Genomic DNA, 23,422 nt, shown 5'->3' with positions numbered 1-23,422 from the left:
GCATTGTTTCAGCAACACATGCTCCTGAGGCTCAGAGTCAGGTATTCTAAGCTAAGCTGAGTATGCTTATCAAGGTTTCAGACCTTTAAGATTCCATTTAATGGTTGCTTTGGTTTGAATGTATTTCCCCCTCCAAAATTCATGTTGAAATTTGGCTGTCCCTGTGGCAGTGTTAAGAAGTGAGAGTTGGAATTTTGGAGATAGTAGGGCCACGAAAGCTCTGCCCTCACGGTTGGGATCAATAAAAGAGTAAGTTCAGCCTCTTTTCCCTTCTTGGCCCTTCCACCTTCTGCCATGTGAGCATCCAGTCTTCCTCCCCTCCAGAGGACACTGTGTGCAAGGTGCCATCTTGGATGAGGAGCATGGCCTCCACAACGCAAATCTACCTGGACTTCCCAACCTCCAGAACTGGGAGCCAATAAGTTCAAGTTCATGTTCTTTTTACATTATGCAGTCCGTGGCATTCTACTATAGCAACACAAAATGGACTAACACAAAGATAGAATTACAACTCATTCAATGGTTCCATAGTGACTTGGAGGCTTTTGTTAGTTTCTAACCCTACCTACTTATGACTAGTCAGCACAGTAAGAAACCAACCATTCAAAAACCAGTCAGCTCATCAGTCAACAACAAAATAGGAAACATCTTAATAAATTACTGCCTCATTTCCATAAACACTATTTCAGTATCCTAAAGGCTAATTGGCTTCTAATTTAACTCAGGGGCAGTGGGGGAAAGACACAACAAACTGCAGATAATATTATTTTAGGTGTGAAAGTAAGCAAAATTTTAAGGCATTCCTGAAACATAATTTTGATCTCTTAGAACTGACATTTTTAATGTTTATAATACATTTAATTTTGTTTAAAATTTTATTCTTAACCATTAATTGAATTACATTCTTATCAGTTTTTCCCAAAAGAATTCAGAGGGTCATTCCCTTACTGAAGTGGTCCACAGATGAAAGATACCTGCCACTCATTCATTCATGTATTTACTGAATGACGTTTTACGTTGTAAGGTGGAATGCTTGTATCAAATGAATGGAATGGAATCAATATTTCATCTGACAGTGCAGCTAAGTGATGGCCATCAAAATATCAGCAAAATATTACTTCAGGGGCTGAAGGCGTGGCTTAGTATAGAGTATCTGCCTCGCATGTGCAAGGCCCTGGGTCCAATTCCCGGCACCATGTCCCCCACCACCATTACTTTAGATATTAGATTCTGCCCCCAAACATCTTAAGTGTAAGGAGCGGTGAGCCCAAGACCTGCTCTCTTACCCTGGCGAGGGCTTCTTCGATGGTGATCATCTTTTCTTTGACCATCATCATCAGCTGAATCCGCTCCTCGTCACTCATCGTTATCTCACTGGCGACATAACCAACATCTTCTCCTGGAGATTAAAGACAAAGGACATCAGAAGTAAAACCCAAAGAGGAAATGGGGCCCGTGATCATCTTGGACAAAGGCAGGCTGCTTCTGACTGACACTGTCTGCACTGTCCATTACGACTGGAGCAACACGAAGCAGAAACATTTTGCTTTTCGGGATGCCAACGAGCGTGGCAACTTGCAAAAAGTGTTCCAAGAATATGTGGATGCAACAATAGGTGCAAATCTTTCAAAATGACCAGCACTTTTGCAATGGAGCATCTGGTTTTGGAAGAAAGCTGACAAGGAGCTCCTTGTGACAGGTGGGGCAGAGATCTAATTTAAACACCCAGCTGGATCTGGTCCATGCTCCAGGTCTCCTCTGGCCAAGGGCTCTCAGAGTCCTTCCATTTGAAGTACAAAAGAGAAGAACATACATTTGTGAGAAATGGGCGCGAACCCTCTGCCATGGCAGAAAAAGGTAAAGCCACAGAGCTGAACCCTGCAGCCTGCTCCAGCCCTACATTCCTGATAAGTCACGTGGCTGTAGGTCCTCACAGGATAAGCATGGATAATAAAATCACAGACAGGAAGTACGCTGAGCTCAATGGGGAAAGGTACTATGGGCATTTGTATCTGGAAGTGTTATTGTCATAATAATTATCCAAACTAGGAGGAAAGGTCAGCTTCCAACTTAAGACCACTGAAAAGGAAAAGAATCCCCATTAGGAGCCTTCGAAAGCCTTTTCCTGCAAAGCAAACAGGCTGCATCACACCTAATATATTTGAGGCAGCTGTGCCTTGGTCAGCATGTGTGAAAGGAGGTCAGTGACAGTGGGCTGCCCGCAGGGGAAAGCTGACATCCAGCCCCTCATCTTTCCCCTTTGCCCTGTCTTCCTCACACACTTCTGAAATCACAGCATCTCAGCCGTGGCTTAGCTGCCTTGGGTGTACAGGGATAGAACCAGAGAGTCTAGCTGCAGACTCCTAGGAACCCATTACAGGCAGAGCCTATCTTGAGATTTATGTCCCCTGTGTTTCATTTTGTAATCAATCAATCAATTAATTCAGAAGTGCCCCTCAAGTTTCCATTGCCAGGCGACGAGAGACTCCCGCCAGGTTAGTGCATTTCGCTATCCCCAATGCCTCTGAGAGCACAGCAGTGTTGGGGTGTGGGGTGGGTTTTTAATAAACCCTGGGAACTGGTAAGATGCTGGCTTCTTCCTTCCTCCGCTCCCTCTCTCCCCACCTCTCTTTCTCCAGAGCTTTCTTTCTAAATGAGACTTCATTTGAATACAAGATTCATTTTCAATCACAAATGATCCTGGGTTTGTATCCAAGGGAAAAACTGGGGGTGTCTCAGAGCAAGTCCTCTAAGTAGAACAACTTAGAAAAGTAACCGCACTTGAGTCCTGCCCAGGAAGCCAGGTGTGCAGCGGGGGGGCCTGATGTCCAGGTCCCCTTTTCTCCTTTCTGTGCAGGAGTAACTGGAGAAGCGTTCTGAACAGGGTCAGACATGGACGTATGATTTTGTCAAGAAAGACCAGTAGTGTCACTGGTGAGGAATAAAAAATGTGCCCTTATTGATCACCATATTTAGTCAGACTGGAATCTGGAAGTGGATTTGTCCTGGTTTTCTCTGTGAAGACTGGGGGAACATAAATTACACAGGCCTCAAAGGGATGACATATTTACTTTCCATCTAAACAACAACAAAAGACAGACCCAGAGTAGGGCAGAACCGCCTTCACAAAGCAGCCCGGGCAAATTCCCATGATGTCAGACCATTAGAGAGTTTCTAGGGGCAACAACCCCATAACTGGCCCTGCCACGGAACAGCGTCAAAAGTTCAGGAGGATGCAAAGGCTCTGAGTGGGGGCGTGGACAGGAGGGTCCCAAACTAACAAACAGGGGGACTCTCTCGACTCTTTGAGGTTCGCTCTCGGAGAGTAAAGATATTTCTGAGTTTGGTGTTACTGAGAGCACTAAAAATTTGGTCTTTGCTCCCAGCTCTGTAAAAAGAGCAGACTGCTCACTAACCACTCCTGTTTCATTTTCTGAGTTAAAAAAAAAAAAAAAAATGACCCAGATGAAGGAAGTTAACAATAAGAATGTTAATCTTAAAGTTAACAATCGGAATGTCCGAAAAGCTGACCATTTTACAGGCTCATGCAATGCGTTATTTGAACTTTCAACGCCCATTTAGATTAGTACACAGGCTTGGTTTGGGAGCTAAAAGGACCTACTGTCCGCCAGCTGCATTACAGTACCTTTTGAAGTCTGTCTCATTATTCCTTTCTGGTTCTTTCGGAAGTTCTGCCAGAAATACTTATTCTTCTTCTTCCAATCTCCTTTTCCTTTAAAACAAGAAAAATGGAAGAAAAGGCACAGTAATAAATTCATTGACAGCATAAGTAGCCTCTTCCTTGTCATTTCAAAGCTTCCAAAAAAAAAAAAAAAAAGTTTTTCTCTTTCAATTTGTGAACGACTGGGAAATGCTTATAAAGTTGTTTAAAAGAAATGCAAATTTCCTAGTAGCAAGAAATAGGGTAGGGTGAAGATGAGAAATAAAGAAACATCAAAAGGGCGGCAAAAATGTGCATTCTTGTATCCGCTTTGATGTTTGTTTAACTAGTCTGCCTCATTCTGCCTTGTCTGTGGTTCCTTCAGTCGTAGCCACAATTATTTCCACTATACCACAAATAGGACACTCTAAGAAGTTGACTTTCTGTTGTTGTTATTTCTGTCGTCGATCTACACTTGTTTAATTTCTGTTACTCCAGATCGACTGAAGAGAACAGAATAGGATGGCTGGTAGTCCTGGGCTCAAGGGTCACTAGAGCTGGTTCCGGGCTTCGGTGTGGCTGTGCAGGGGCAGGGGAGGGGGACTCACAGACACTGACCCACACTGTTGCTCTCTGGTGTATAGTTTGTTTGGGTCTAGCTATGGCATGGGAGGGGCATGATTCCCACCTCTCTGGCATTCAGGCCACTTGGCAACCTACCTACAGATTAGCCAGGGCACAGTGACAAGAAAAACACATTGCAATCCTGCTGTGACACCTCCCAGCTGGTCTCCCTCTAAATTCCCACCCTTCCCAGACTATTTTGGATGACTTATAAGTGAAAACAAATTCCTTGCCACAGATAGACACTTTTAATACTTGGTAGGGTCCTGATCATCAATCCTATGAAACACTTTTTATAAGTAAAGGGAAGCTGGGGGCAGAGGTGCCTGTCTATAATCCCAGAAACTTGGGAGGCTGAGGCAGGTGGATTGCAAGTTCAAGACCAGCCTCAGCAACTAAGGAAGGCTCTAAGCAACTCAGCAAGACCCGGTCTCAAAATAAACAATAAAAAGGGCTGAGGATGAGGTTCAGTGGTTAGGCGCCCCTGGGTTCAATCCCTGGTATTAAAAAATAAAATAAAACAAAACAAAACAAAACAAAAAAAAACGAGGGAATAAGATGAAAGGGTAGAGCAGTCCTATATTCTTTAAAAATAAGAGGCAGTGGCAGCAGTGATAGATATCTGCCATTGTGCTGATGTGGCAAACTCGGGAGCATCAGCTCCGTCACCGTTTGGTGTCTGTCTGGTTGCTCTGTGGCCACTGGAAAAAGGATGAAGTGGTGGGTTTGCACAGTCTAGACTGGTGGTTCCCAGCAAAGCGATGCTTGGAGCAAACATGTGGGAAACTCGTCCATGGTGCTCCCAGGCTTACAGGGTGTCATTTTTCAAGACAGGGGCCCTCATTTAAGTTCGGACAACCCCAGAGCCATGGGAATGAAACCGGAGCCCTTCAGCCCTAGATGGCCTCTGCATGCAGACCTTAAAGGCACGTTTCAGGGTCCCTGCTGCCCTTAGGCAACACACTAAAGCAAGTGCAGCAACGAAGGGTTAAAGCAGAGTGACTGTCACTTATTCAAGCCATTCTCAGGCACCTTGAGAATATAATGCATTTCTTTGAGCTATATTCCCCACTTCTTCCATTCTCATGTTTCTGAAATAGAGATACATCTCAAAAAAAAAAAAAAAGAATATTAGTTTATATTTATTCAGCACTTACTATATCCGGGCACTTTGCTATCTAATGAGTGCATTTCGTTTAAGACTCACTTACAGGATGCATCATGTTATCATTCCCATTGAGGAGAAAACTGAGGCCTGGGAGATGACTCAAGTCTAGCAGCACAAGTTGAGCACTTAGGTCACTCTTAGCCACCCACCCCCCCAGTTCTGACAAAAATCAAGAGTGGGTTTTCTAATCTAGAATATATAAAATACCTAATGCCTTAAATGCATACTTCTGGGTCCAAAAATTATAAATTGAAGAATTTACCCTAAAGACATTATCAAGGATAGAGATTCAAGGAATTTTATACCAGCATCATTTGTCTGCAGAAAAAACTTAAATGTCCAGCCAAGAAGATAATGGTTATTTAACTATGACATATCCAATACCATGCAGACTTATAACTTTTACTGCAAAGGTGCTCATAATTTTCAGTTTTTCAAAACTCTAAAACAGTATTAGAATATAAGTCTACTTGTTTAAAGACAAACTCTACACTATGGAAGAAGGTGGGAAGGAAAAGAGAGAGAGGGAGAAGAGAAGAGACAGAGAAAGAAAAAGGTTGTGTATCAAAATCTTAACTGTTTACTTCTGGGTAGAAGGATTTTTTGTGGTTTTTGTATTTCACAAGTCTTTATTTTCTATAAAATATGAAAATAAAATAAATAAACATTTAAACCAAGAAAAGTGGTACTGACCTACAGAGCCGTCTTCTGAGTTTGATTTATGAAGAGGGTGCCTAAAAGAGAAAGACAAATCAGATTACCAAGGAGCACTGCTTTGAGAAGCGAACTGAAGACACTTCTAGCTAGTGGAACCCAGCACCCATATCACCCAACACAGCCAGGAACACTTGGGTGGTTTAAGTATGAGGTAGTCCCAAAAGCTCCTGGGTTAGACAATGCAAGAAGGTTTAGAGGTGAAATGTCTGAGAGCCTTAACCCAATCAGTGAATGAATCCCTTGATAGGGATATATATTAACTGGGTGGTAACAGAAGGTAGGTAGAGTGTGGTTGGAGGAGGTGGGTCCTGGGAGCCTGCCTTTGTGGTATATATTTTGTATATGGCAAGTGGAGTTCTCTCTTTTTTCTTCTTTCTTCTTCTTCTTCTTCCTCCTTCTTCTTCTTCTTCTTCTTCTTCTTCTTCTTCTTCTTCTTCCTCCTCCTCCCCCTCCTCCTCCTCCTCCTCCTCCTCCTTCTTCTTCTTCTTCCCTCCCCCTCCCCCTCCCCCTCCCCCTCCCCCTCCTCGTGGCTTTATTCCCAACTGCTTTCTTCTGCCACACTATTCTACCATGATGTTCGACTCACCTTGAGCCCCAAAGAATGGATTTGGCTATCTAAGGACTGAGACCTCTGAAACTGTGAATCCCCTGGTAAATATTTTCTTCTCTAATTGTCTCATCAGGTCTTTTGATCACAGCAGTGAAAGAGCTGACTAAAACCACATTCTGAGACGATCTTTACCACTCGCCTTTCCCACCCATCTGCTGGATTCCTAGGAACAGATTCCAGTACCATTTGCCAACATTTATTAAAGACTCACTCCAGAACAAGGCTAGAGTAAATGAAGAGGGCAGACCCCACTAGAAGACCACTGAAGTCTCCTCCATTGCTGCGAACTACTAACTACAAGGAGTGTCACTGCCACTGGGGCTTCTCTTGGGCCCGTGGAAAAGAAAAAAGCACCTAATCATGAAACTGTCAACTCGGCACCACGTGGGCCGCCTGGTCCAGCAGGTGAGTGGAGTGGAAGGAAAGCTACGGGGTGGGGTGGGAGGAGGGTGAGGAGATCATCAATGGGAGATGGATGCCAGACAGAGGAGGCAGCCAGCACAGAGCTCCTCTAGTGGGTGGCTGCCAACTGGCAACTGCAATATCCATCTTGCCAGATCTTCCAAGTTCAAAAGACAAGCCAGAAACCTGCATTTTCAGATGAGAGAGCCACATTTTTAAGTGATAGCAAATACTTCAATGTTTCTAGAAAATGGGTCCAATTAAGCAACATATGTCTGGGCACCAGATTTGGCCCCACGCGCTATCCTACAGCCTGACTGCCAGTTTGTGATGGCTGACATGGGTGAACCCAAATGACCTGAAAAGTACACACAACCTAACACCAGTGGAGTAAGCATTTCTCTAGAAAATACTTAAATACCAATTTTAAGCAGAAAGGCAGGAAAGCAAAAGAAAGTTAAGATTAGTTGTCTCAAAAAGTGACCAGTAGAAATTGGAGCAGAATCTTTCATTTGGTGAGTCCAAAGGCCCAAGAGCAAGTTCAGAGTCCATAGGCTTGATGAGAAGGAAATTTTGAAAGAAAGAGGCTGGGCAGAAGTTTAGCACTCAAGGGACTCACACCTGAATCTGCACTGCAAGTTCACTGCCAGAAAGGAACATGAAGTGGTGTCTAACAAAACAGTGTAGATAGAGTGCAAAGGCTTCATTCAGAAGACGAGTCTGGAAACCTGTTACACTGAGAAAATTAGAGGAAGAGAAGCAGAACATCCAGATTACCTCTCAGGGACCTGCCTCTCACTTATAAGGAGTGTAAGGTGACCACAGAAGGGGACAGGAGCTTTTCTTGTTCAGAGCCACCTGCAATGCTGCACTATTTCTAGTGCAGCCCACTATGCAGGCTGATGGCTATGGGTGTAAGTCTGCAAACATCACCCTGCTCCAGTCTGCGAGAACAGAAATGTTCTTGACCAGCAAGAAAATCTGAAGATGTCTACCATGAACTAGATGAGAGTAGGAGCTGAGAAGAGACAGGGGAGAAACACCTGCAGGGGAGAAGCACTTCTGTACCTCTAATTTTCTCAGTGCTTCACTTACAAGAGTTAAGTCTGAATTCTAGCTATTTCCCCTTATTACCATGCAGCCAACACAGAAAATATAATGGAAACCTACTTTGTTGTCAAATTGTGCCAAAATGTAGCTCATAAAGTCTACTTTTGTTCCTTCTATCCTGGCAAAAATGAAATGCCATAAACATACAGAGACTTTTTTAAGAGACTTTTAAGAGGTTGCCGTTTCAAATTTTAAATCATTCAGCCAAAATGGATTGAATGATATCACAAGTAAGGTGCATGGGTGCCTATGAAGAAATGGACTCTCAAGCTAGGGAGGGGGGTGGACATGAACAAAGATGCACATGAAGGAAGAGAAGAAGGGGAAGTGGGAGGGGGGATAAGGAGGGGAAAGAGGGGAAGAGGGAGGAGGAGGAGGATGCCCCGTGTTCAAGGTACGAAAGGCAGCTAAGACTAAGAAGTTGGCCAATTGGTTGGGGACTAAGGAAAGAAATTTCAAAGAAAAATGTTTAAACTGTTTGGACTCATATGTTAAAAAAATTAAAAATTACTCTAGCATTTTGAAACTTGGTCACATGTATCAGTCCCCCTTTCTTCAATGGGCCATAATCTATCAGTCAGTTTAAATGATCACTTAAAGCAAAGGACGCCAAACATCTATATTTATGCTTATTCTGAGGACTAGGAAAGTACTGACCTAATTGATAAGGACCAAGTATATCAAATTCCCCAGATCTAGATGAAACTAGCTAACTATGTAATACATTAGAAATATGTACAAACTTCTTTTTTTGATACAAACATTTTCATGGGAAAATAGTCTACAGAAACACTACTTTCCTTAAGCCCTTTGCTGATTTAGAATAATAAATCTTATCAAGTTGTCAGAAACTTTCCCACTCACTTAATGTAAATCCCAATTTGACAGAAAACTCTGGTCTCTAGAAGTTAAGGAAGTGACTCATGGAGGGCTGGGGATGTGGCTCAGCGGTAGAACACTTGCCTGGCATGCATGAGGCCCTGGGTTTGATCCCCGGCCCCCAAAAGAAAAGGAAAGAAGGAAAGAGGCTGAGTGTGGTAGTGCACATCTGTAATCCCACCAGCTTGAGGGGTTGAGGCAGAAGAATTGCGAGTTCAAAGCCTGCCTCAGCAATTTAGCAAGGCCCTAAGCAACCAGTGAAAACCTGTCTCTAACTAACATACAAAAAGGACTGAGGATGTGGCTCAGTGGTTAAGCGGCTCTGGATTCAATCACTGGTACCAAAAAGAAAAAGAAAAAGAAAAGAAAACAGAAAAAACAAAACAACCCCCCCCCCACCCCGCCCAGGACATGACCCAAGGTCCATGGTACTTGGCAGTCACCAGGAATTGTGTCAAGGAAACCTACTGCAGTCCTATTGTAGAAACCTATCCAGTCCTTCTTCTGAATAAAATGTATTTAAAATTATCTCAATTCTTTGCTTAAAAAAATCAAATGTTCATCTATGTTTTTCCAACCCATTTTTCACTATTTCTGCCAGACACCATAAAATATGTTAAAACTTATGCTTCGGGGCTGGGGATGTGGCTCAAGTGGTAGCATGCTCGCCTGGCATGCGCATGGCGCTGGGTTCGATCCTCAGCACCACATACAAATAAAGATGTTGTGTCAGCCAAAAGCTACAAAATAAATATTAAAAGATTCTCTCTCTCTCTCTTTCTTAAAAAAAAAAAAAACTTATGCTGCAAAAAGCTCTCACTACTATATACTATACAGCTATAACAAAATACAACAGTATCTTTCTCTCTAAAATGCTGATTTACAATATTTTATTATTTTTATTTACTTTCTTTAAATTATGATGCATTTTGAATAATTTTATCTTCAGGTTTGGTCATGTCCACATTGCTTGCATTTCCCAAGAATACCAGCAGATGGCACTATAGTGTCTTTATTAGTGTTGCAGTTGGTGAGTGGAATTTTGTTTTTAAAATTTCACAACTTCCACAACCTACATACTGGTCAGAGAATAACAAGCTAATGTTTCCTAAGTGTGAGGCTCCTCAACTCATCCATTTTCAAAGGAGAAAAAATGACACTGTATGAATTTTGACACAGTGAATTCTAACTGTAAACAGAAGTTGGCAGAGAAGGTATCCAAAATGCCAACTCCTTTCTCCTTGACACTGATTATAAAATCAATGATGTAACCAGGTTTCAAACTTCGGTGGTGGCAGGTAGAAGAAGTCATTTACTGATTTCCCAATGGAAGAAATTAATGCTTAGATGTCAGCTCCAAAGAGGCCTCCTGGCAGAACATCCTTCTTCCAGTCAGATGCTGAGCCTCAGCAAAGCAGGCACTGGAGGACGGTTTGTGGGCTTTTTGGATCAATCCCTTTCTTTCTTTTTTTTTTTTTTGAGTATTAACATATTTTTAATAACAATTTTACATGACACAGGAGCCTTCAGATTGAAGACCAAAAGACCCAGGGTGAACTTCCCATTTTTTTTTAATTTTATTATTTTTTTTATTGGTTATTCACAACATTACAAAGCTCTTGACATATAATATTTCATACATTAGATTGAAGTGGGTTATGAACTCCCAATTTTACCCCAAATGCAGATTGCAGAATCACGTCGGTTACATCCACAATTTTACATAATGCCCTATTAGTAATTGTTGTATTCTGCTACCTTTCCTATCCCCTACTATCCCCCCTCCTCTCCCCTCCCATCTTCTCTCTCTACCCCATCTACTGTAATTCATTTCTCTCCTTGTTTATTTTCCCATTCCCCTCACAACCTCTTATATGTAATTTTGTATAGCAATGAGGGTCTCCCTTCATTTCCATGCAATTTCCCTTTTCTCTCCCTTTCCCTCCCATCTGATGTCTCTGTTTAATGTTAATCTTTTCTTCCTGCTCTTCCTCCCTGCTCTGTTCATAGTTGCTCTCATTATATCAAAGAAGACATTTGGTATTTGTTTTTTAGGGATTGGCTAGCTTCACTAAGCATAATCTGCTCTAGTGCCATCCATTTCCCTGCAAATTCTATGATTTTGTCATTCTTTATTGCTGCATAGTACTCCATTGTGTATAGATGCCATATTTTTTTTATCCATTCACCTATTGAAGGGCATCTGGGTTGGTTCCACAGTCTAGCTATTGTGAATTGTGCTGCTATGAACATCAATGTGGCAGTATCCCTGTAGCATGCTCTTTTAAGGTCTTCAGGGAATAGTCTGAGAAGGGCAATAGCAGGGTCAAATGGTGGTTCCATTCCCAGCTTTCCCAGGAATCTCCAAACTGCTTTCCAAATTGGCCGCACCAATTTGCAGTCCCACCAGCAATGTACAAGTGTACCCTTTTCTCCACATCCTCGCCAACACTTGTTGTTGTTTGACTTCATAGTGGCTGCCAATCTTACTGGAGTGAGATGGTATCTTAGGGTGGTTTTGATTTGCATTTCTCTGACTGCTAGAGATGGTGAGCATTTTTTCATGTACTTGTTGATTGATTGTATATCCTCCTCTGAGAAGTGTCTGTTCAGGTCCTTGGCCCATTTGTTGATTGGGTTATTTGTTATCTTATTGTCTAATTTTTTGAGTTCTTTGTATACTCTGGATATTAGGGCTCTATCTGAAGTGTGAGGAGTAAAAATTTGTTCCCATGATGTAGGCTCCCTATTTACCTCTCTTATTGTTTCTCTTGCTGAGAAAAAACTTTTTAATTTAAGTAAGTCCCATTTGTTGATTCTTGTTATTAACTCTTGTGCTATGGGTGTCCTATTAAGGAATTTGGAGCCCGACCCCACAATATGTAGATCGGAGCCAACTTTTTCTTCTATCAGACGCAGAGTCTCTGATTTGATATCAAGCTCCTTGATCCATTTTGAGTTAACTTTTGTGCATGGCGAGAGAAAGGGATTCAGTTACATTTTGTTGCATATGGATTTCCAGTTTTCCCAACACCATTTGTTGAAGATGCTATCCTTCCTCCATTGCATGCTTTTAGCTCCTTTATCAAATATAAGATAGTTGTAACTTTGTGGATTAGTCTCTGTGTCCTCTATTCTATACCATTGGTCCACCCGCCTGTTTCGGTACCAGTACCATGCTGTTTTTGTCACTATTGCTCTGTAATATAGTTTGAAATCTGGTATCGCTATACCGCCTGATTCACACTTCCTGCTTAGAATTGCTTTTGCTATTCTGGGTCTTTTATTTCTCCATATGAATTTCATGATTGCTTTATCTATTTCTACAAGAAATGCCCTTGGGATTTTGATTGGCATTGCATTGAACTTATAGAGAACTTTTGGTAATATCACCATTTTGATGATGTTAGTTCTGCCTATCCATGAACAGGGTATATTTTTCCATCTTCTAAGATCTTCTTTTACTTCTCTCTTTAGGGTTCTGTAGTTTTCATTGTATAAATCTTTCACCTCTTTTGTTAGGTTGATTCCCAAGTATTTTATTTTTTTGGAGGATATCATGAATGGAGTGTTTTTCCTCATTTCCATTTCAGAAGTTTTGTCACTGATATACAGAAATGCCTTTGATTTATGCGTGTTGATTTTATATCCTGCCACTTTGCTGAATTCATTTATTAGTTCTAGTAGTTTCTTTGTAGACCCTTTTGGGTCTTCTAGGTATAGAATCATGTCATCTGCAAATAGTGATAATTTAAGTTCTTCTTTTCCTATTTTTATGCCTTTAATTTCTTTTGTCTGTCTAATTGCTCTGGCCAGTGTTTCGAGAACTATATTGAATAGAAGTGGTGATAGAGAGCATCCCTGCCTTGTTCCAGATTTTAGAGGGAATGCCTTTAACTTTTGTCCGTTCAGAATGATGCTAGCCTGAGGCTTAGCATAGATAGCTTTTACAATGTCAAGGTAAGTTCCTGTTATCCCTAGTTTTTCTAATGTTTTGAACATAAAGGGATGCTGTACTTTGTCGAATGCTTTCTCTGCGTCTATCGAGATGATCATATGGTTCTTATCTTTAAGTCTATTGATGTGGTGAATAACATTTATTGATTTCCGTATATTGAACCATCCTTGCATCCCAGGGATGAATCCTACTTGATCATGGTGCACAATTTTTTTTGATGTGTTTTTGTATTCGATTCACCAGAATTTTATTGAGGATTTTTGCACCTAGGTTCATTAGAGATATTGGTCTGTAGTTTTCTTTCTTTGAGGTGTCTTTGTCTGGTTTCAGAATCAGGGTGATGTTGGCCTCATAGAATGAATTTGGAAGAGCTCCCTCTTTTTCTATTTCCTGAAATAACTTGAAAAGTATTGGTATTAATTCTTCTTTAAAGGTTTTGTAAAACTCCGCTGTATACCCATCCGGTCCTGGGCTTTTCTTGGTTGGTAGTCTTTTGATGGCTTCTTCAATTTCATCCATTGATATTGGTCTGTTCAAATTGTGTGTATCCTCCTGACTCAGTCTGGGCAAATCATATGACTTAAGAAATTTATCGATGTCTTCACTATCTTCTATTTTATTGCAATATAGGCTTTCAAAATAATTTCTAATTGTCTTCTGTATTTTTGTAGCATCTGTTGTGATATTGCCTTTTTCATCCCGTATGTTAGTAATTTGAGTTCTCTCTCTTCTTCTCTTCGTTAGCATGGCTAAAGGTCTGTCGATCTTATTTATTTTTTCGAAGAACCAACTTTTAGTTTTGTTAATTTTTTCAATAGTCTCTTTTGTTTCAATTTCATTGATTTCCGCTCTGATTTTAATTATTTTTTGCCTTCTGCTACATTTGCTGTTGTTTTGCTCCTCCTTTTCTAGGGCTTTGAGATGAAGTGTGAGCTCATTTATTTGTTGGTTTTTTCTTTTTTTGAGGAATGACCACCAGGCGATGAATTTTCCTCTTAAAACTGCTTTCATTGTGTCCCATAGATTCCGATATGTTGTGTCTGTATTTTCATTTATCTCTAAGAATTTTTTGATTTCCTCCTTTATGTCTTCTATAACCCATTGATCATTCAGTAACATATTGTTCGTTTTCCATGTGATGTAGGATTTTTCCTTCCTTCTTTTATCATTGATTTCCAGTTTCATTCCATTATGATCAGATAAAATGCATGGTATTATCTCCACCCCTTTATATTTAGTGAGGGTTGCCCTATGGCATAATATATGGTCTATTTTTGAGAAGGATCCATGTGCTGCTGAGAAAAAAGTATATCCATTTGATGATGGTTGATATATTCTATATATATCAGTTAAGTCGAGGTTGTTGATTGTGGTATTGAGTTCTATAGTTTCTTTATTCAACTTTTGTTTGGAGGATCTGTCCAATGGTGAGAGAGGTGTGTTGAAGTCACCCATAATTATTGTGTTGTGGTCTATTTGATTCTTGAACTTGAGGAGAATTTGTTTTATGAATGTCGCAGCACCATTTTTTGGTGCATAAATATTGATAATTGTTATGTCTTGTTGGTGAATGGTTCCTTTTAACAGTATATAATGACCTTCTTTATCCCTTTTGATTAACTTAGTCTTGAAGTCGATTTTATTCGATATGAGGATGGCCACCCCTGCATGCTTACGAGGACCGTGTGCATGGTATATTTTTCCCCATCCTTTCACCTTCAGCCTGTGTATGTCTTTTCCAATCAGATGTGTCTCCTGGAGGCAGCAGGATTTGGATTTGTTTTTTTAATCCATGATACCAGCCTATGTCGCTTTATTGGAGAGTTTAAGCCATTAACATTCAGAGTTACTATTGATATATGGTTTGAACTTCCATCCATGTTTGATTGTTTATCCTTTTTTTAAAAAAAATTTAGTTTGTTTCTCCATGATTATCTTTCCCCTCGCCCTCTGTCTTTACTGAGGCACTTCCCACTGATGGTTTTGGTTATTGTTTTTCATTTCTTCCTCGTGTAGTGTTTTGCTCAAAATGCTTTGCAATGCTGGTTTTCTGGCTGCAAATTCTTTTAACTTTTGTTTATCATGAAAGATTTTTATTTCGTTGTCATACCTGAAGCTTAATTTTGCTGGATATAGAATTCTTGGTTGGCATCCATTGTCTTTCAGTGTTTGAAATACATTGTTCCATGACCTTCTTGCTTTCAGTGTCTGTGATGAAAAATCCGTTGTTAACCGTATTGGTTTACCCCTGAATGTAATCTGTCTCCTTTCTCTTGTAGCTTTTAATATTTTCTCTTTGTTCTGTATATTGGATATCTTCATAACAATGTGTCTTGGCGTTGGTCTACTGAGATTTTGTGTGCTCGGTGTCCTGTATGCATCTTCAATTTGTATATCTGTTTCCTTTTTTATTTCTGGAAAGTTTTCTGTAATTATTTCATTCAGCAGGTTACTCATTCCCTTGGTTTGAATCTCTGTACCTTCTTCTATCCCGATGACTCGTAAGTTTGGTTTTTTTTATGTTATCCCATAACTCTTGGATGTTTTTCTCGTGATTTTTTACCAGCCTTTCTGAGTTGGCTAGACTCTTTTCAAGATGATATATTTTGTCTTCATTATCTGATGTTCTGGCTTCTACTTGCTCCACTCTGTTAGTGATACTCTCAATTGAGTTTTTAATTTGGTTTATCATTTCCTTCATTTCTAGAATTATTGTTTGATTATTTTTTATAATCTCTATCTCCTGATAAAGATGCTTAACTTCTTCTTTTATCTGTTTATGTAATTCATTCTCAATGTGTTCTTTCGCTGCTTGAATTTGCTGTCATGTATCCTCTTTAAGGTTCCATTCCATCTGTCTAAGGTGTTCCTTGAGTTCTTTATATGACCATTTTTCTGATGACTCTAGGTCCTCCTGAATATTTAGGCTGTCCTGCATTGTTTGTACTCCTTTTCTTCCTTGCTTTTTGAAGCTGCTCATGTTACTTCTTGTTCTGTTTGACTGCTGAGTTACTGTTTACTCCTATAAATTTATTTGATGCTTGGGAGGAAAGGTATTAGAAGGGAAGGGAAGAAGTCACTAAAGAGAATGAGAGTAAGCAGGTAGAATTCAAGGAAGGGGGGAAAAGATAATTGAAAAGAAATTAAAAGACAAAAGAAGAAAAAAAAATTGGAAATAAAAAAAGGAAAAAAAATTTTTTAAAAAAATAAAAAAAATTAAAATTAAAATTAGAAGAAAAAAATTTAAAAAAATTGTAAAAAAAATTTTAAAAAAAACAACAAGAAAGAAAATTGAAAATGAAAGAAAAACCCAAATCAAAAAAAAAAAAAAACAGAGAAAAGAAAAAAGAAAAAAAAAACTAATAAATGCAGTCTTAGAGTTTGATTAACTTCTCTTCCAGTAGGTGGCGCTGTGCCCACCAGGCCAAGTTTCTCCTGTCAATACGCGGGAACCAATCACTGTGCAGCAGCTCCTCCCAGACTGGGCGAGTCTCCAATCCTGAGTGTCTAGGGCCTCCTCTTGTGTCTAGTCACTTCCCACTTTTCCTCTAGCCAGGCCCCTCTCACAGGTGCGGCTCACCACAATACTGGCTACACGCCAGGTCTGCTGCTCCCGGGAGCCCTGTTTTCATGAACAACTGGGCACACTCTTCCAGTTTGCCATTCCCTCAGACCCTAAGTTTGTAGAGCTTGGGGCTGAGAATCCTCAGCGAATTTTACTTGTCCTCCGGTAGTCACTCCCCCGGTAGCTGGTGCAAGAGACCTCAGCAGTCAGCCCTGGTGGGAGTGGTAGTTCCGCGCCGCGGTCCCGCGCCACCTCTGATTCCCTCGGGCTGGCTATTGCGCTCACGGGAGAGCTGGGAGGGTCCCTTAAGGTTTCCCCATGTGTGGAGAGGGAAGGCTAGGGAATTACACACCTGTAACCGCAGGTTTCAATGAAGTTATCTCCTCCGCCGCAGTCTGATGACATCAGTTCTCTGCCATGGTGGTATCTCTTTCAAATGGCGACAGTTCGTTTCCCTTTGCCGGGTGACCAATGCAACGGGTGGGTCCTTACTGTCTCTCCCAAGCCCCGTTTCAAACCTGTGGCCACTACCTATGAAGGCTCGGTTGGCATTTACCTCCGTAGGATCAGAAGGGCTGACCAGTTGTTTCAGCCGGATGGATTAGTGCTGAGTCACAGCTGTTTGTCTGCGGGAAGCAGGCGAACAGGAGCTTGAATTCAGCCGATCCGGGCTCAGTGTGTTCTGAGAGGCCCAGACTGTTCGCCCCAGATCCACGTCAGCTCAGCATTGCCTAGTGATCCTGAGCAAACAGATTTAGGTTGTTTATGACTCCCTATGCCTGCACAGCTGAAGAGGTCAGAGACTTGATCTCTCCGCGCCCGCTGCCATGTTGGAATCCGGATCAGTCCCTTTCATTGTTAATGGAGTAAAAAGGATGAGAACTTCAGTAGGGTTTCAATAACCAGGAAACAATAATTAACATTCTGTTGCACTTTGAAAACCTATGTAAGTATTTGACAATCATTAAGTATTGCCTTTAAAGTCTCAGAACTGAGCCTTAGCAAATCCCTTCTCACTAGTAACTACTATTAGAACCCCAAACTACTGAAGTGTGAATATTTTTTTGTAAAGACATCTCAAGTAAATGAGATGTTTCTGAAGGCAAAATTCACTTAAGAAAATTCCTTAATTAAGGAATTGTTAATTAGATCAAAAAATCAACTGAAAGGCCAGCATCCTCAGAACTTCTGTGATGGTTTGGATTTGAGGTATCCTCCAAAAAGCTCCTGTAACAATGCAGGAATGTTATGAAGTGAAATGACGAGATTATGAAAGCTGTAATGTCATCAATGGATTAATCCATTTGACAGATTCAACTGGATTACTAAGTGGTAACTGTAGGCAGGTGGGGCGTGGCTGGAGGAACTAGGTCACTGGGGGTGTGCCCTCAGAGATTATATGTCTCGTCCTGACTCCTCTCTCTGCTTCCTGGCCACCATGAGTGAAGCAGCTTTCCTCCACCATATCTCACATCTGATGACCCAGAGCAGTGGAGTCCGCTGACCATAAAACAGTGGGCTCAAAATAAAAGTTTTCCTCCTCTGAATTGTTCTTGTCAGGTATTTTAGTCACAGTGATGAAGAAAAGACCAACATATCACTTCAATCTTTAACAGTTTCTTTGTCAGATTGCTTTGTTCAGCCATTTTCATTATTTCATCCAATAAAAATTAATTCACCTCCCAGTGTTCGTGGGCATCCTCTGAAGCACTGAGAACATAGAGGTAAACCAGACAGGTAAGAATGGTGCCCTGGAGCCTGGATGAGAGACAGGAGGAGGACTGCAGAGTCAAGGAGTGGGGAGAAGAACGAGTGGGATGGACAAAGAAGGCCTCCCTGAAGAGGTGGCTGTTGAGCAGAGGCCCAGGGGATGGAGTGACCTGGGGAAGGAAGGCCAGTGGGTAACGGCAGGAGAGGAAACCAAGAGGTCTGCTCCGGACATGTGAAGTTAGAGTGCTTGGTAAACCTCCCTGTGGAGATACGAAAGGAATAATGGACTGCGAGATTCTAGAGCTGAAGGTAAGAAACTGGAAGCCACTCAAATATTTAAAGTGATGAAGCCAACTGAAGAGAAGCATGATGGAGACTGAGTCCTGGGCAGCCCAGCTCTTAGGAGTCTGAAAGAGAAGGCCAGGCCAGGTAAGGAGACCTGGGGAGAGTGGCCCAGAGGAGAGGGAAGATCAGGAGTGTGCTTTCCCCTTCTCTGGATGGAATAATCTTCGACTTGATTTTACAAAAAGTTATATTGCTGTCCTAAACTCACCACGCAGGCTCCACCCAGGTTGCTGGTTTCTTTTCTACTGATTTCTGTTGCTTTAGAGCAGAGATCCTCATAAAACCAGAGAGAGGAACAATCACAGATCAAATGAAATTCTTTACACTCATATGAAATGTCATCTCCAAACTCAATGCTGTTATGGATCCTCCAACGACAGAGTGGGATTATCCCTGAGTAATGGCCTATCTGGGGTCACAGAGCTGGGTGGGAGCATAATGACCCTCTCTCTTGTCCGTGACAAGCTCTTTCTCACTCATACAATAGATCTCACATTGCATGCCCTCACACACGCCCCTTTTCTGATTTCTGGGATGGACTGAAAGGGCACACAGTACATATTGGCCCTGCTCTTATGTCAATTACTAGAAGAATGCTCAGAAGAACTCACTGAGATAAAACATTTTCAACACCAAATCTGAACACGTCTGTGGATTTATTCTAACAAAGCACCTCGAGAATACTTCTCAGGAGTTGGTTGTATTGCTTTTGCATGATCCTCTGGTCTGCCTGTGGAAGGAAAGGAGGAGGCCAAAACAAAAACAAAACAAAAAGAGAACGCTCATTCTTCTTCTTATGTCTATTTAAATAAAAATAGTCAAAAGTGCATCCAGCCAAAGACGGACAACTCTATCTCGTTTTCCCACATGGAGCCTGGCACACCAGAGAGTGCAATGAATGCCCAAGCGGAAAGAAATTTCTAAAACAGACTTCACATTTGGGCTTTGATGGGTTGTTCAAAAACTTTACTATAACTAAAGGAAACTAAATAAATATATAAAATAAGAAAAGCAGTTATAAGCTCATTTCTAAGTGAGGAACATATGTTAAATGTTACTAGAAAACCTAAACTTAAAGGGATTTTTATGATTCCATAATCTTGAGTCTCAGGAAATAAACTTCTCTATTAGTTTATTTCCTGCTGAATTTTGAATCAGGGCTCTTGCTATGTCTGGCCCTTTTCCCACACCAGCCCACCTGCCAAGCAGCCCCAAAGCCAGTAGCTCTTCCCCAAGATGTGGGGGACTTTCTCCGTGCTATTCAATTGTACATAGGCAAGGGGAGGTGTGAGAAGGTAAAAAGATGGAGGGGACTGTAAAAAGATAATATTTTCTTTTTTGTGTTCTATGTAAGTATGAGCATGCATATTCATATTTTGCTTATTAAGTGACAAATGATTTTAAGTAAAATATTCCTTAATTTGATATTATCCTTGGATTATTAAAGATATCTTCATCATATGGTCTGATTTCTTCTACTTCAGAAATAAACATGAAATGAAATTCAGTTAATGCTTTTCTACCATCTGCCATAAAAATTCAAAGGACACCCTTTCCTTAGCTGCAGGGCTAAGACTCAGGTGATATAAGAGAGATACGAGGTCCCAGGCCATATGAGGTGTCACCCTCAGGGTCAGGTAGGTACAAGAACAAGTGCTTCCTTCAATTCTGTGCCCTTAGCACCTCTCTTACTTTACCCCAGATCTGGCCTTGCATGGCCAATAGGAGTTGGGTTTCATGTCCGTGACATAATTCAGTTTGCAAATTCACTGGCTGAGAATGAAAATAATTCTAGTGCCAAAATCTGGCATATTGTGAGGACTCCATGAATATTTAGTATCAATGAAACACTGGTGACATTTTGTCAACCCGGTCAAAGCACTCTCGAGATATGCAGGCTTTTTCTTTCATTTCACGCTCTATTCCCAGTCAAGGCTTTCTGGCTTTTGCTTACAAGGTCACCTTCATAAAACATCAACACAGGTGTCTGCAGTCCCAAACCCAAGGGCATGGCCCTGCCCAGCCCAGGCCAAGAGCCCATACACTCTGAAGTCAAGCAGACCTGGGGGAAAGGCCAGATTTCCATATCTAAGCCTTGGGCCTCTGGGTGTGTAGGAGAGATGACAAAACTGGACCTGCTTACTGGACTGTGCATTGGGGAATGTAAAGAGCCCAATAGTGCCCAGTACTTGGTAAACATCACCTCTCTATAGGACTCCCTCATTTCACGAAGCATTACCACCACACCTCTCCTATCTTACACTCTAAGTACTTCCAAACCACTGAGGATTCACCTTTAGAATTTTAACATTAACTTCGCTCAAATAATGTGGATGGCTATGATGATTTTCCTCCCTCTTCTCAAAGTTTTTACCAACAATTCATGCTTTATGTAGCATTACCAAAAAAAAAAAAAAAAAAAGAAAGAAAGAAAAAAATACACACAATGACTGCACAAGATGTCAATAGGTCTTTATCCAATCTATTTTCAGCATATTATTACTTCATTTGCTTCTCTCCTTTTGTCTTCCTTAAGCAGTATTTAGTTTAATATAACACAGTATATTTAGTTTAGCACAGTATATGATAATTTCTTTTAATTGATGCTGAATGGTTTTTCAATACAGACACTTCTTGTAGGGAATGGCTTGGGTCTATCAATTATGTAAAATTAACCGTCCAAAAGAAATGGGAGGTTTTTCAGGAATTGGAAGTGTATATATCCTCTCAAAACTATTATATTACCCCAAAATTCTGTTTTATAGATGGCTTTTATCACATGGTATGAATTCTTGCATTTGAACAATGCTAAAAAGACACTGAGAAGTTTGAAATAGTCATGCGTTTTGGCATTTTAAACTTTTTTATCCTATCCTCATTTAATATCTTTGGTTTAAAATCGCCATCAAAACCACATTGGGTTAGCCTACTCCTTACATGTAAGTTATGTCAAAAAGGCATCTTGCTGGGGGGGAAAAAAGGAGGAGAATGGTACTGCCAATTTCGAAGTGCACCTGTCAGGCTGACAACAATCATCTTTGCTCTCCTCACCCCTGCTAATTGTAGTGACATAGGGAAATGCCAGGAAACTAAACATGATCTTGCCTCTGCAAACCCAGTCAGTCCCCTTTTGGTTTGTATTTGTTAGAGATCAATGGCAGCAGACTGGTATCTACATGTGAATAATGTCTCAAATGTTGGCACAAGGCCTGCCCCCCAGGAAGTGGCACAGCACAGATAAGGCTCAGAATATGAGTTCTGCAACTCAAAAATCTTAACACCAAACCCCCCCCCCAAGTAACCCAATCAATAAATAGGCCAAGGAACTGGGCAGACACTTCTCAGAAGATGATATACAATCAATCAACAAATATATGAAAAAATGTTCAATATTTCCAGCAATTAGAAAAATGCAAATCAAAACCACTCTAAGATTTCATCTCATCCCACTCAGAATGGCAATTATTAAGAATACAAACAACAATAAGTGTTGGTGAGGATGTGGGGGAAAAGGCACCCTCATACATTACTGATGGGCCTGCAAATTGGTGCAGCCAATATGGAAAGCAGTATGGAGATTCCTTGGAAAACTGGGAATGGAACCACCATTTGACCCAGGTGGCTATCCCACTCCCCAGCTTATACCCAAAGGACTCAAAATCAGTATACTACTATAAAACATCAATGTTTATAGCAGCACAATTCAGAATAACTAAATTGTGGAACCAACCTAGATACCCTGCAGTAGATGAATGGATAAAAAAAAATGTGGTATATATATATATATACCATGGAATATTACTCAGCATTAAAAGAGAATAAAATCTTGGCATTTGCAAGTAAATGGATGGAGTTGAGAATATAATGCTAAGTGAAGTAAGCCAATCCCAAAAAACCAAATGCTGAAATGTTTTCTCTGATATAAGGAGGCTGATTCATAATGGGGATTGGGGGGGGGCAGGGCAGCATGGGAGGAAAAGACAAACTATAGATAGGGCAAAGGGAAAGGAGGAGAAAGGAAGGAGCATGGGGGTAAGAAAGACTGTGGGGTGAGATGGACATCATTACCCTAGGTACAAAGACAGGAATGGTGTGACTCTACTTTGCATACAACCACAGATATGAAAAATTGTGCTCTATATATGTAATATGAATTGAAACATATTCTACTGTCATATGTAACAAATTAGAATAAACTAAATTTTAAAAAATAAAATTAAATTAAAAAGAATGTGGGTTCTACAGGCTAAATGCCAGTGTTCAAAGCCAGGCCCTACCCCTTACTGATTAGTAACTTTGGGCAAGTTACTTAGGCCCACTGGATCCCAGTTTACTGATATGCAAAATAGAGACAATGTTATCCATGGCATAGGTTTTCCAGAGGTTTCTGTGAGTTCTGACTTGCACTGTACTCAGAACATCCTTGCACATGCTAAGCACTAAAAATAAATAAAACAAGATAAAATAAAGTATGTTCTCATTACTGGCCTTTTCTGTCAACCAGCTCTACCTAGGAATCAAACTCTCTAACTCCTTCTCAAAGTGCACTTCAGCTTCTCAGCATGCGAGGGTTGGTTCTCTGGCTCCTAACGGGTGGCCAACAAGCCCTCTGAGCCAAAACAGGGCTCCAACCCTGCCGAATCTGAAAATCCCTCACAAAGGTGCTCTGAAAG

General features: G+C 40.9%; 1 protein-coding gene across 3 annotated transcripts in view; it reads right to left on the bottom strand.

Moving 5' to 3' along the window:
• Window positions 1-23,422, bottom strand: part of SASH1 (SAM and SH3 domain containing 1) — a 178,778-nt gene that overhangs the window by 61,744 nt on the left and 93,612 nt on the right. For all 3 annotated transcript variants that reach the window (XM_081296607.1, XM_081296606.1, XM_081296605.1), the window contains 3 exons: window positions 6,147-6,187; window positions 3,647-3,733; window positions 1,287-1,399 (listed from right to left, as the gene is read on the bottom strand). In XM_081296607.1, the coding sequence (XP_081152733.1) occupies window positions 1,287-1,399; window positions 3,647-3,733; window positions 6,147-6,187 (241 nt within the window). The remainder of the gene's footprint in view (window positions 1-1,286; window positions 1,400-3,646; window positions 3,734-6,146; window positions 6,188-23,422) is intronic.

Source organism: Spermophilus citellus, assembly GCF_964194105.1.
Source record: "Spermophilus citellus genome assembly, chromosome: 5".
Lineage (NCBI taxonomy): Eukaryota > Metazoa > Chordata > Mammalia > Rodentia > Sciuridae > Spermophilus > Spermophilus citellus.
This window is presented reverse-complemented; position numbering and strand designations above follow the sequence as displayed.